The sequence below is a fragment of the Panthera tigris genome, chromosome E3 (assembly GCF_018350195.1).
Source record: "Panthera tigris isolate Pti1 chromosome E3, P.tigris_Pti1_mat1.1, whole genome shotgun sequence".
In the NCBI taxonomy this organism is placed as follows: domain Eukaryota; kingdom Metazoa; phylum Chordata; class Mammalia; order Carnivora; family Felidae; genus Panthera; species Panthera tigris.
Window position 1 is genome coordinate 24,535,428 of NC_056675.1, and position 15,254 is coordinate 24,550,681.

Below are 15,254 nucleotides of genomic sequence, written 5' to 3' on the forward strand. Positions count from 1 at the left end.
ATGTAAATAACTGTAAAGATGTGTTAATAGGTATATAAATATAAAGACGCAGTTTGTGGAAATACCAACATAAAAGGTAGATGAAGACTGACAGGAGCAGAGCTTTTAATACTATTAAAGCTAAATTAGTATTAATTATAATTAAGTTGTTTAAAGTGTTCATTGTACTCTCCAAATTATCCCTTAAGAAAATAACTAGAAAATACATACAAAAAAATGATAAGGGAATCAAAATGGAGGATATAAGGAACAAAAAAGGTATGATATATAAAATACAAATACCAAAATGGAAGATATAAGTCCTCCATTATCAGTAATTATTTTCAATATAAATGGATTAAACTCCAATTAAAAGGTGAAGGTAATAGAAGAGATTTTTTAAAAATGATCTAGGGGTGCCTGGGTGGCTCAGTCGTTAAGTGTCCGACTTCCGGCTCAGGTCATGATCTCACAGTTCCCGAGTTCAAGCCCCACCTTGGACTCTGTGCTGACAGCTCAGAGCCTAGAGCCTGCTTCAGATTCTGTGTCTCCTTGTCTCTCTGCCCCTTTTCGGGTCATGCTCTGTCTCTGTCTGTCTCTCTCTCTCTCTCAAAAATAAATAAAACATAAAAAAAATTTTAAGATCCAAAGATACAATTTTGTTAAAGGGAAAGAATGGAATAAGATATTTCATGTAAATAGTAACCAAAAGAGGGCTAGAGTAACTCAACTAATATAGGATAAAATAGGCTTTAAGTAAAAAATTGTTACAAGACACAATCAGGGATATCATACACTTATGGAAGTGTCAATCAATCAAAAAGATGTAATAATTAAAAACATATATTCATCTAACAAGAGAATTCCAAGAACCAAAAAAAGACAACTGAAGGGAGAAATAGAAAGCTCTCTAATAATACTTAACAACTTCAATACCCAGCTTTCAATGATGGAGAGAACAACTAGACAGATGATCAAGAGAGGACTTAAACAACACAGTAAACTAACTTTACCTAAAAGACATACATAATACTCCATCCAAAAAGAGCAGAATATATATTATTCATTTTTAAAGAATGTTTATTTATTTTGAGACAGAGCAAGTGTGTGAGTGGGGGAGGGGCAGAGAGAGAGAGAGAGAGAGAGAGAGAGAGAGAATCCCAAGCAGGCTCCATGCTGTCAGTGCAGAGTCCCATAGGGTGCTCGATCTCATGAACCATGAGATCATGACCTGAGCAAAAATCAAGTCAGATGCTTAATAGGCTGAGTCACCCAAGCACCCCAGAATATATATTCTTAAGTGCACATGGAACATTCTCTAGGAAAGACTATATGTTAGACCACAAAACAAGTCTCAATAAATCTTTTAAAAAGGTTTAAATCACACAAACGATATTTTAGGACTGCAATGGAATGAAGCAAGAAATCAGGTGGAAAGTTACAAATGTGTACAAATTAAACCAAAAAATGTGTGAAAATTATAGAAAAAAATCTCTTAAACAACCAATGTGTCAAAGAAGAAATTCAAGGAAAATTAGAAAATATTTAAGGACAAATGAAACAAAAATACAACATACCAAAACATAGGAGATACAACGAAAGCAGTGCTGTGGAAAATTTATAGCTGTAAAGACCTACATTAAAAAAGAAGAAATATCTCAAAGCATAACCTAACTTTCCACCTTAAGGAAAAGGAGAAAGAAGAACAAGCTAAACCTAAGCTAGCAGAAAAAAGGAAATAGTAATGATTAAAGTAGAGACAAATAAAATAGAGAATAGGAAAACAATGAGCCAATTAAGAAAAACAGAAGTTTTTTTCTTTGAAAAGGTCAACAAAATTAATAAACTTTTACATATACCTCCTAAAAAAGAGAATTACTAAAATCAGAAAGATGTGCACTTTCACACCAACTTGAAAGTAATACAAATAAGAAATATTAATAATAACTGCATAGCAACAAACTACACAACCTTGATGCAATGGGCAAAATCTTTGAAATGCAGATCCTGCCAATACTGACTCAAGAAGATATAGAAAATCTGAATAGACCTATAACAAGCAAAGATATTAAATTACTATCAAAAACTTTCCAATTGAAAAAACAAAGTACCAAATGGCTTCACTGGTGAATTATATGAAAACTTAGAGAATAATTAACACCAATCCCCCTCAAACTTACCAAAATAAATAGAGAAAGGAATGCTTCATAACTCACTCTGTGAGGAAAGCATAACCCCAGTAACAAAGTCAGAGAGAGACATCACAAGAAAATAAAATGTGAATAACAGATGCAAAAGTCATCAACAAAATCTAGTAAACTGAATACAGCAACATTTCTTAAGGTATATATTTTAATTCCAGTATGGTTAACAGACAGGGTTACATTAGTTTCAGGTTTACAATGCATTGATTCAACAATTTTATACATTACTCAGTGCACCTCCCCTCTGGTGACCATCAGTTAGTTCTCTATAGTTAAGAGTCTGTTTGTTTCTTTCTCTCTCTCTCTCTCTCTCTCTCTCTCTCTCTCTCTCTCTCTTCCTTCCCCCCTCCCTCGTTTTTTGTACTTTGTTTTATTTCCTAAATTCCACACGAGTGAAATCATATGGTATTTGTCTTTCTCTGACTGACTTATTTTGCTTAGCAAAATACTCTCTAGCTCCATCCATGTTGTTGCAAGTGGCCAAATTCTTTTTCATGGCCAAATTATATTCCATTGTATATATATGCCACATCTTTATCCATTCATCTATTGAAGGACACTTGGGCTGACTTCATAATTTAGCTATTGTAAATAATGCTACAATGAACACAGGGGTGCATGTGTCCCCGTGAATTCATGTTTTTGTATTTTTTGGGTAAATACTTAGTAATGGAATTACTGGATCTTATGGTAGTTCCATTTTTAATTTTTTGAGGAACCTCCATACCATTTCCCACAGTAACTCCACCAGTTTTCATTCTTACCAATAGTACATGAGGATTCTCCACATCCTTATCAACACTTGTTATTCTTTGTGTTTTTGACTTTAGCCATTCTGACAGGTATGACATCTCATTGTAGTTTTGATTTGTATTTCCCTGATGATCAATGATGATGACCATATTTTCATGTGTCTGTTGGCCATCTGGATGTCCTCTTTGTAAACATGTCTATTCATGTCTTCTGCCCATTTTTAATTGAATCATTAGTTTTTGGGGTGTTGAGTTTTATAAGTTCTTTATATATTTGGGATACTAACCCTTTAACAGATATGTCATATGCAAATATCTTCTCCCATTCTGGGGGGTGCCTTTTAGTTCTGTTGATTGTTTCCTTTTCTGTGCAGAAGCTTTTTATTTTGATGTAGTCCCAGTAGTTAAATATCTTTGCTTTTATTTCCCTTGCCTCAACAGACATATCTAGAAAAATGTTGCTATGGTCAATGTCCAAGAAATTATTGCTCATGCACTCCTCTAGGATTTTTATGGTTCCAGGTCTCACATTTAGGTATTTAATCCATTTTGAGTTTATTTTTGTGTAGTATAAGAAAGTGGTACAGTTTCTTTTGCATGTAGCCGTCCAGTTTTCCCAGCACCATTTGTTGGAAGATACTGTCTTTTTCCCATCAGATATTCTTTCCTCCTTTGTCAAATATTAACTTACCATATAATGGTGGGTTTATTTCTGAGTTTTCTATTCTGTTCTATGGATCTATGTGTCTATTTTTGTGCTAGTACCATATTGTTTTATTACAGTTTTGTAATATACTTCAAGTCTGGAACTGTGATACCTCCAGTTTTGCTTTTCTTTTACAAGACTGCTTTGGCTAATCATAGTCTGTTATGTTTCCATACAAATTTTAGGATTGTTTGTTCTAGTTCTGTGAAAAATGCTGTTGGTATATTGACTGGAATTGCATTAAATCTGTAGATTGCTTTGGGTAGTATAAATATTTTAACAATATTTGTTCTTCCAATCCATGAACATGGAATGTTTTTCCATTTCTTTGTATCATGTTCAATTTTTTTCATCAATGTTTTATAGTTTTCAGGATACAGGTCCTTCACCTCTGTGGTTAAGTTCATTCCTAGGTATTTTATTTTTGGTGCAATTGCAAATGGGATTATTTTCTTAATTTCTCTTTCTGCTGCTTTATTATTAGTGTATATAAATGCAATAGATTTCTGTACATTGATTTTATATCCTGAGACTTTACTGAATTCATTTATCAGTTATAGTAGTTTGGTGGAGTCCTTATGGTTTTCCAAATATAGTACCATGTCATCTGGAAAGAGTGGAAGTTTTCCTTCTTCATTACCAATATAGTTGCATTCTATTTCTTTTTATTGTCTGATTACTATGGCTAGGACTTCCAGTACAATGTTGAATATAAGTGCAGAGATTGGACATCCTTGTCTTTTTCCTGATCTTAAAGGGGAAAGCTTTCAATTTCCCCCCAGTGAGTATGATGTTGTGTGTTTTTCATCTAAGGCCTATTATGTCGAGGTATGTTCCCTCCAGACCTACTTCGTTGAGGGTTTTTACTATGAATGGATGTTGTACTTTGCTAAATGTACAGCAGCAAATTAAAAGGATTCTACACCATGACTAAGTAGGATTTGTCCCAGGAATGCAAAGATAGTTCAACAGAGAAAAATCAGTCTATGGAAACACACTACATTAATAGAAAGGAGGAAAAAACCCATATAATCATCTTAATTTGTGCAGATAACAGGTTTGACAAAACTCAACATCATTTCATGAAAAAAAACTCAAAAATTAGGAAAAGAAGGAAACTTCAACATGATAAACGAGATTATGAAAAATCCACAGCTAAGATCACACTTAATGGTTTAAGAATGAAATTTTTCCCTCAAGACTAGGAAGAAGGTAAGAGTTTCTGTTTTCACCGTATCTTTCTTTTTTCGTTTTTGTTTTTCAATTTAAATTTTAATTAGCTAGGATACAGTGTAATATTGGTTTCAGGGGTAGAATCTAGTGATTCATCACTTACATACAACACCCAGTGCTCATCAGAACAAGTGCCCTCCTTAATACCCATCACCCATCTAGCCCATTGCCCACCCACATCCCTCCCATCAACCTTCAGTTTGTTCTCTATCATTAAGAGTCTCTTGTGGTTTTTTCCCCTTTATTCTCTCCCTGCCTTCCCATATGTTCATCTGTTTTGTTTCTTAAATTCCACATATGAGTGTTTTCACCATTTCTATTCACATAACACTAGAAGTCCTAGCCACAGCAATTAGGCAAGAAAAAAAATTAAAGACATCCAAATTGGAGGGGAAGAAGTAAGCTTATTTCTATTTTTTCTATTTGCAGATGACATGATCTTATATGCAGAAAGCCCTAAAGAATCTACAAAAAAAAATCTATTAAAACTAATGAACATATTCAGTAACAATGGAGGGTACAAGTTCAATACACAAAAATCAGCTGAATTAAAAAAATTTTTTAATGTCTTATATTTGAGAGAGAGAGAGAGAGAGAGAGAGAGAGAGAGAATGCAAGCAGGGGAGAGACAGAATCTGAAGCAGGCTCCAGGCTCTGAGCTGTCAGCACAGAGCTCGACACAGGTCTCAAACTCAGGAGCAGTGAGATCATAACCTAAGCCAAAGTCAGATGTGTAACTGACTAAGCCACCCAGGCACCCCTCACCTGAATTTTTAGACACTATCAATGAACAGTCTGAAAATAAAATTAAAAAGGAATTCCATTTGTAATAGCAGAGAAAAATAAAATAGGAATAAATTAAACCAAGGGGTTGCAGAAGTGTACACTGAAAACAATAAAATATTCCTCAGTGAAATTAAAGACTACCTAAATACATGGAAAGAAATGTCTTCATGAATTACAAGGCAATATAGTTAAGATAAAAATACTCCCCAAAGTGATTTACAGATTCATTGTGATCCTTTAAAAAAATCCCATTTGCCTTTTTTTTTTGCAGAAATAGAAAAGCCAAACCTAAAACTCATGTTGAATTGCACAGAACCCTAAACAGGCAAAAACAAAAACAAAAACAAAACTGAAGGCTCACATTTCCCATTTTCAACACTTACTACAAAACCATAGTAATCTCAAAAGTGTGTTACTGATCTAAGGATAGATATAAACCCAGTGGAATACATCTGAGAATATGGAAATAAAGGACTTATGTCATATGTCATATATACACATGATTCTTGACAATGGTGACAAGAGCATCAATAAGGGAAAGAACAGTCCCTTCAATAAATGGTCCTTTGACAAACAGATAATCTAAATGCAAAAGGTATGAACTTCGACCCGGATTTCATACCATATATAAACACTAAAAGTGGATAAGAGACATTAATATAACAGCTAAAACTATGAAATTCTCAGAAGAAAATGTACAGGTAAATCTTTATGACCCTAGGTTTAGCAAATGGGTTCTTTGACACACACAAGAGAAAAATAGGTAAAGTGGATTTCATGAAAATTAAGAATTTCTGTGCACCAGAGGATATTATTAAGAGAGTCAAAAGGTATTTTGAGGATCATGTACCTGAAAGGGCTTAGTATCCAGAATATATAGAGAACTCTCACAACACACCAATCAAAATACAAGCAATCCAATTAAAAGATAGTCAAAGGACTTGAACACACAGTCCTCCAAAGAAGATATACAAATGACTAGCAAGCACATGAAAAGATGCCCAACACCATTACCGTTTAGGGAAGTGAAAATCAAAATCACAATGAGGTATCACTTTACACTCATTTGGATGGTTATAATAAAAAATGGAATGTATCAAGGAGTGGCAAGGATGTGGAGAAATTGTTACCTTCCTTTATTCTTGGTAGAAATGTAAAATGTTGCAACAACTATGGAAAACAGTTTAATGGTTCCTCAAAAAAGTTGAGAATTAAATTACCATATGACCAAACAATTCTACTCTGAGGTTTATATTCAAAATAATTGAAAGCACATGCACAAACAATAATTTGTACCCACATGTTCATTGAAGCACTTTGGCTCACAAGAGTCAAAGGAGGAATCAATCCAAATGCCCATGAGTGGATGACTAGATGAGCAATATGTTGTACATCAATTCAATGTAATATTACTCAGTCATAACAAGGAGTGAAGTACTGATAAATGCTACACAAGAGATGAATCTTGAAAACATTAAGCTAAGTAAAAAAATTCAGACACAAAATGTCACATATTTGTATCATTACATTTATATGAGATATCCAGATAGGCAAATCCATAAAAACAGAAAGCAGATTAGTGGTTGCCAGGGGCTGAGGGGATGGTGGGATGGGAGTACTGCTTAACAGATATGTGGTTTCCATTTCAGGTGATGAAAATGTTTTGAAATTAAATAATAGTGATGGTATATTAGGAATATACTTTATGCTACCACACTGTATACTTATTTAATATAGCTAAAATGGTAATTTTTATGTTGTATGTATTTACTACTAATAAAAAACATTTCCATTTGCGACACCTGGGTTGCTCAGTCGGTTGAGCATCTGACTCTATATTTCAGCTCAGGTCATGATTCCAGGGTTGTGGAATTGAGCCCCATGGCAGGCTCCACACTGAGCATGGACCCTGCCTGGAATTCTGTCTCTCCCTCTCCCTTGGTCACTCTCCCCCATTCATGGACGCTCTTTCTAAAATAAAACAAACAACAAACAACAAAACCCCACTTCCATTTAATTTTAGGAACAAGACAAAGATATCTACATTAATTCCTTTTATTATATATTAGAGGATCTAGCCTGTGCAGTAAGAGGTGAAAGAAAATAAGACAAAATGACTGAGGGAAAAAAAACCCACCTTATTTTCACGTTATAGGAATGTGCATATAGAAAATCCAAAGGAATGTACAGTTCTTAGAAATAATTTGAGAGTTTAATAAATTGTAAGGAAAGGCAACATTTAAATATTATCACAAGCAGGTGAAAATATAACTTTGATAATATTTCATTTTTAATAATAAAGAATAAAAACACTCAGGAAGACAGTTATTAAATTTTTATAACAAAAATATAAAGCTAGAAAAAAGAATTTTAAAAGACCTAATCAAAAGGAAATATATGTCATGTTCTTGAAGAGGATGATTCAAAATTATAAAGATGTTAATTCTCCCCAAAATGACCTATAGATTTAATATACTTTGATTGATAATGCAAACAATATTTTTTTATGGAATATAACCTACTTATTCTAAGACGTATACAGAGTAGCAAAGGGCCAGGAATAGTCAAAGACATACTTGAAGAAAAAGAATGGACTGGACCTCTTTCCCTACCAGGTGATAAGATTTATTATGAAGCCATATTGACTAAAATGCTGTGAATATGCTTCAAACATAACGTATCAGTGAAAGGACCACCTCCATACAAATGCACACATGAGGGGGATCTTGACATATAACAGAATAGGTACTGCAGAGCAGTGAGGAAAGGGTGAACTATTTATCACATGTTGCCAGACAACTGCTTATGCACTTGAGGGAAAAATCAATTCACCACATCATACCACACACAAAAGTATCAATTCCTATATAGAACACAGGAAGATAACTCTGTGCCTTAGAAAATTTTTTTTCACTGAAATATTTAGTATCACAAATTATGAAGGATGAGATTGGTAAAGGAAACGATTGGTTACATTAAAATTGCTATTAAAAGATAACATTAACAAAAAGCTAAAAGTTCCAAACTGGGACAAGTTTTGCAACACATTTGCAACTAACAAAAGGTCGGTAGTAGGAATATATAAATAACTCCTGAAAATCAATAATCGTAATAGACAAGCATGCACAAACAGATTTTATAGAAAAGGAAACACATGACTCATATTAATAACACTCAGCTTCATCAGTAAGTGGGAAAATGAAGGTTTGAACTGCCATGAGATAGTATTTCATATCTCTAGTGTGGCACAAATTAAAGTTTGAACAGTAAATTCTGGCAAGGATATGAGCAATAGGAATTCTCATCTTCCTTTAGTGGGGCTGTAAAGGCACACAACCACTTTGGAAATGTTGGACATGGGTAGTCATGCTGGACATTTACAAACCTTGCTATGACCTAGCAATTCCTTTCCTAACTATATACCACAGGGAAAGTCTTATACATATATACCAAAAGACACGTACAAAAACGTTCTAAATATCTAGTCTGCCATAATTCCAGAAACAGAAAACAACAGTATTTGTTTTCTAACTATCTCTTTTTTCTCTTTGGTATATCACATTGTGCCTTATGTTGACACACCACTTTTCTTTACCTCCGGGTTGGCTGGTTTTGTTTTTTAATTTTGGCTGTTTACGGTCATACATACAATCATGTGCCTTGTGAGGAGCCATTAACTAACAAGACTCATGATAATGTACTGAGAAAAATAAAAATAAAATGAAATAGAATTATTGGTCATGACTGCTATTGGTATGTGAGCCCTCAAAAAGGAAGGAAACAATTATCACTTGCCTTTGTATATGAGATACCGTGCCAGCACAAAGATATGAATGATGCTTGCATCCATTGACTTGACTTCCTATTCCAATCTTCTAGTCTTTCAAAAGTGTTTAAAAACTAATCTCTACAGGAAGCATTCTTTGGTTTATCTCAATCTTAATATGAATTTGGAGGATTTTAATTCTTTTTTCGTGTGTATACTATGATCCATTAATTTTCATTGCTCTCTGCATGTCCTGTCAAATCTTTTTTTGTGCATATGATATGCATGTCTCCAAGGTCAATGTCAGCTCTATGGGACACTATATTTCAAATTCACATCAAACACACAATAAAAATCTATTAATGAAGTACACAGACCCTTTATTTCAGGAAAGCAATTTTGTTGTTTTATTCCTCTTCACATACCCCAGGATCATCATCGCATACTGACAGACTTTATTCCCTCTAGTAGAATATACAGAAGCCATCTCAATCATTACCATTCTTGCTGGATGGTTAAACAGATACCACATGTGAAGCCACAGGTAAAGGTTAAAAAGAATCCTCAAATATTATCTTATTTTGGTTCTTACCCTTTTTCACAGGTATACTATACTATATTTTCACTACTCCTTTCATTTCTTTTGGAATCATTTCATGTACATATAATACTTGTCTTTTTAGCTAGAATGTAAACAGAGGCTGCAGATGAGATGGCAAATGAAAGTCACAGGAGCTTCCAAATATAATCCCCACTGAGTCACTGACAATTTTTCCCAGGAGTTTTTGACTTACCTTTATTGAAGAATGTGCTAACCATAAAGCTGAAGAACATTGTGGCGATGGCAAAACATAGCAAAAAGACGAAGACAAGAGATGGGTCACTGTATTGGATAACTGGCACAGGTTCTATCTAGCAAAACAATCAGGAAACCAGTTGAGTCATACTCTAAATGGTGTCACAGCAAAACAATAGAAGAGAAATGAAACATCTTTAAATATTTTAAAAGTCCTAGTGAAACTAATGACAAGCCTCAGGGAGATGAGTAAACAATTCATTAACTACAGAAGGTCCACACACTTAGACTTAAAGTTTAGTTTGCTGGAGGGGCGCCTGGGTGGCTCAGTCAGTTGAGCACCCAACTTTGGCTCAGGTCATGGTCTCACGGCTTGTGAGTTCGAGCCTTGTATCAGGCTCTGAGCTGTCAGCACAGAGCCTAAAGCCTGCTTCAGATTCTGTGTCTTCCTGTCTCTCTGCCCCTCCCCTGCTCATGCACTGTCTCTCTGTCTCTCTCTCAAAAATAATAAACATGTTTTTTAAATCTTAAAAAAAAAAGTTTAGTTTGCTGAGAGACTAAGCAGCACTTGAATTTCCAGAGCAGAGTCACCAATAGGCACATGTTCACTTCCTGAATCCAACAGGACCACACCATATGTATCCATTTTTACTCTCAGAGTTTAGCTATAGCCTGGACAGTGAAATAGACACTTGCCTTGGCAAAGAAAATAATGCACATCAAAAGGATGATAACTGAATACAAAGAGAGGAATGTGAAGAAATAGGCAGCCCAGAGCATCCAATTACTGAGTCCTATCATGAGCAGGTACTCCTGTGGGAGAATTAACACAAATCAACATCATGTAAAACAATATAATATACAAAATGCTTTCACAAATATTATCTAAATTTCCACCACAATCAAAATTGGTTAAATAAGAAATATTATCATGCCCAATTTATAGAGGAGATCAATGACTTGACTAAAATTACTCACCTAGTGTGTGGGAGCTCTGTGATGCTTATAAGCCCATAGGTGACCTCATCAATAATTTACCTGATATTGTTCAGGCATGAAACACCCTTAACAAAACTATAAACTACTTACATTAATATCCCCTTTCTTTTATTATACCTTCTTCTAGTAGGGCATAATATATTTTAATTCAATGTAATATAAATATATTTTATAAATGTAAACATGTAATGTAAATATATTTTAATTCAATTACAAAAGATAAAAGCAAATGGACAAATTTTTGGTCAAATTGGCCAGAAAATGAGAGAAGACTCATATTACTAAAATCCAAATGAAACTGGGGACATTACTTCTGATTTTACAGAAATAAAAACAATCACTTAAAGCATACTATGAACAACTATATGCCAAAAAATTAGATAACCTATATAAAAGGCACAAGTTCCTAAAAACACACAATCTACCAAAACTGAATCATGAAGAAAGAGAAAATCTGAACAGATCAATAATGGGGAATAAGATTAGATCATTAATTAAAAACTTCCAACAAAGTACATCCCTGGAGCAGAAGGCTTTGCGGGTGAATTCTAACAAATATTTCAAAAAGAATAAACAATAATCCTTCTCAAACTCTTCCAAACACTTGAAGAGGAGGAAACTCATTTTATAAGTCTAGGGGTCAGATAGATACACACAAAAAGACTACAGACCAATATCCCTTGTGAATATTGACACAAAATTTTTCAACAAAATAGTATCAAACCAGATTTAGCAGCATGTTGAAAGGATTATACACCATGACCAAGTAGGATTTATTCATGGAATGCAAGGAGAGTTAAACATAGAAAATCAACCAATATAATACACCACATTAAGAGAAAACACGTGATCATTTCAGTTGATGCAGAAATTCAAGACTGATAAAATATTCAACTAGAAATAGATGGGAACTTCCTCAACATAACAAAGGCCATATAGAAAAAATAACAGCTAATATCATACTCTTTCACCTAAGATCAAGAGAAAATTAATGATACTAGCTTTCACTCCTATTCAACACAGTATGAGAAGTTCTAACCAGAGCAAATAAATATATAAATATATATATATATATACACACACACACACATACATATATATGTATGTGTGTGTGTGTGTATCATATGGCATCCAAATTGGAAAGGAAGGAGTACTCTGTTTGCAGATGAGATGATCTTACATGTAAACTCCACAGATTCCACACATTAAAAAAAAGTCATAATTAATAAATGACTCATCAAAGTAGGAGAATACAAAGTCAACACACAAAAATCAGTAGAACTTCTATATACTATCAATGAGCAATCTGAAATGGAAATTAGGAAAACAATTCCATTTACAATAGCATCAAAAAGAATAAAACACATAAGAACCTTAACCAAGGATGCAAAAGACTTCTACAATCAAAACAATGAAAAGTGAAAGATCTCTACATTTTTGAAGCGAAAACACTCTCATAAAATTGGAAAAAAATTGGAAAATTAGATAAAATTTGGGCACCTGGGTGACTCAGTCCATTAAGCACCTGACTCTTGATATCGGCTCAGGTCATGATCTCGTGGTTGGTGAGATCAAGCTCCACATGGAGCTCTGTGCTGACAGCACTGGCATTATCTACTAAAGTTAAATATGCATAATCTAACATTCAGCAAAAAATGTATAAAATATTCATAGTAGAATTACTTACGATACCCAAACTCCAAACACAGAAGGAAAATAGGTAAGTTTTGATAGTCATACTATGGAATCTTAAAACTCCTATAACTCAATGAATATGAATGAACTACAGCTACATATTTAGCTGTAAAGAATCACACAGACACAATATAGTGCATGACTCCATTTATATCAAGTTCAAAACAGACAAAACTAACTCATGATATTAGAAATCAGGTTACTGTATACTTTAGGGAAAATGTTTTGAGGAAAACACAATCAGACTTCTAGAGTGTTGGCAGTGTTTTATTTCTTACAGGATCATGATAATATGGGCATACTTTCTTTATGATAACCCATTCAATTCTACTACAATAGTTTGAATATTAGTGTTTCCTCAAAATTCTTAAGTTGAAAACCTAGTCCCTTTGTAGACAAGTCAAGTAAGAAATTGCTGCGACTGAGGTCAGAGAAGTTTTTTCCTGATTTCTCCTCTAGGGTGTTAATGGTTTCCTGTCTCACATTCAGGTCCTTCATCCATTTTGAGTTTATTTTTGTGAATGGTGTAAGAAAGTGGTCTAGTTTCATTCTTCTGTATGTTGCTGTCCAGTTCTCCCAGCACCATTTGTTAAAGAGACTGTCTTTTTTCCACTGGATATTCATTCCTGCTTTGTCAAAGATGAGTTGGCTATACTTTTGTGGGTCCAATTCTGGAGTCTCTATTCTATTCCATTGGTCTATGTGTCTGTTTTTGTGCCAATACCATGCTGTCTTGATGATTACAGCTTTGTAGTAGAGGCTAAAGTCTGGGATTGTGATGTCTCCTGCTTTGGTCTTCTCCTTCAAAATTACTTTGGCAGCTTCTGGGAAGATGGTGGCGTAGGAGGACGCTGGGCTCACCGCATCATGCGGATCACTTAGATTCCACCCAAACCTACCTAAATAACCCAGAAAATCGCCAGAAGACTAGCAGAACGGATTCTCCAGAGCCAAGCGTAGATGAGAGGCCCACGGAAGTGGGCAGGAAGGGCAGAGAGGCGGTGCCCGCTACAAGGACTGGTGGGAGGGAGCTGGGGCGGAGGGGCAGCCCACCAGCCAAGCAGAGGCCCCGAGTCTGGCTTGCAAAAGTGGAGGGGCCGGACAGAATGTGTTCAGACAGCAAGCAGGACTTGACATCTGGAAGGTTATAAGTTAACAGATCTGCTTGTAGAGCAGGAGGGCTGGAAGACAACAGGAGGGAGAGTTGTTGAGCCCCAGATGACAGAGCTCAGCTTGGCGGGGAACAAAGGCGCTCGCCAGCGCCATCTCCCTCGCCCATCCCCCAGCCAAAATCACAAAGGTAACCAGTTCTCATCACGAAACTTGCTTGCACCATGCAGACACCCAACCCAAGGCTGTCCTTCTGCGGATCCATCCCTCCGGTGAGCCTTAGTGCCTCCCGGTGCTGCAGGGCTCCTCCTGAAGCAGATCTCCAAAGACAAAGCAAGCTGAGCCTGCCCCTCCTGCCCCTGTGCACCTTGCTGATCCACCCCAGCTACTACGCCAGATCCCTAGCACCACAAGCCTGGCAGTGTGCAAGTAGCCCAGACGGGCCACACCACCCCACAGTGAATCCTGCCCCTAGGAGAGGGGAGGAGAAGGTACACACCAGTCTGACTGTGGCCCCAGCGGTGGGCTGGGGGCAGACATCAGGTCTGACTGCGGCCCTGCCCACCAACGCCAGTTATTCAAGACAGCACAAGGGAAGTGCCCTGCAGTTCCGCACCACTCCAGGGACTATCCAAAATGACGAAATGGAAGAATTCACCTCAAAAAAACCTTCAGGAAATAATGACAGCTAACGAACTGATCAAAAACGATATAAACAATATAACAGAAAGTGAATTTAGAATAATATTCATAAAATAAATCGCTGGGCTTGAAAACAGTATAAAGGACAGCAGAGAATCTCTTGCTACAGAGATCAAGGGACTAAGGAACAGCCAGGAGGAACTCAAAAATGCTATTAATGAGCTGCAAAATAAAATGGAGACAACCACAGCTTGGATAGAAGAGGCAGAGGAGAGAATAGGTGAACTAGAGGATAAAATTATGGAAAAAGAAGAAGCTGAGAAAAAGAGAGATAACAAAATCCAGGAGTGTGAGGGGAAAATTAGAGAACTAAGTGATGCACTAACGAGAAATAATCTATGCATAATTGGTATTCCAGAGGAGGAAGAGAGAGGGAAAGGTGATGAAGGTGTACTTGAAGAAATCAGAGCTGAGAACTTCCCTGATCTGGGGAAGGAAAAAGGCAATGAAATCCAAGAGGCACAGAGAACTCCCTTCAGACATAATTTGCATCGATCTTCTGCACGACATATCATAGTGAAACTGG

General features: G+C 35.7%; 1 protein-coding gene across 9 annotated transcripts in view; it reads right to left on the reverse strand.

Moving 5' to 3' along the window:
- LOC102957398 (phospholipid-transporting ATPase ABCA3-like) overlaps positions 1 to 15,254 on the reverse strand; it is a 182,212-nt gene that overhangs the window by 134,121 nt on the left and 32,837 nt on the right. For all 9 annotated transcript variants that reach the window (XR_006212428.1, XM_042971606.1, XM_042971605.1 and 6 more), the window contains 2 exons: positions 10,919 to 11,035; positions 10,221 to 10,338 (listed from right to left, as the gene is read on the reverse strand). Coding sequence is in view for 8 of the 9 variants with exons in the window: in XM_042971606.1 (XP_042827540.1) it covers positions 10,221 to 10,338; positions 10,919 to 11,035 (235 nt within the window). In the remaining variant the exon portion in view is untranslated. The remainder of the gene's footprint in view (positions 1 to 10,220; positions 10,339 to 10,918; positions 11,036 to 15,254) is intronic.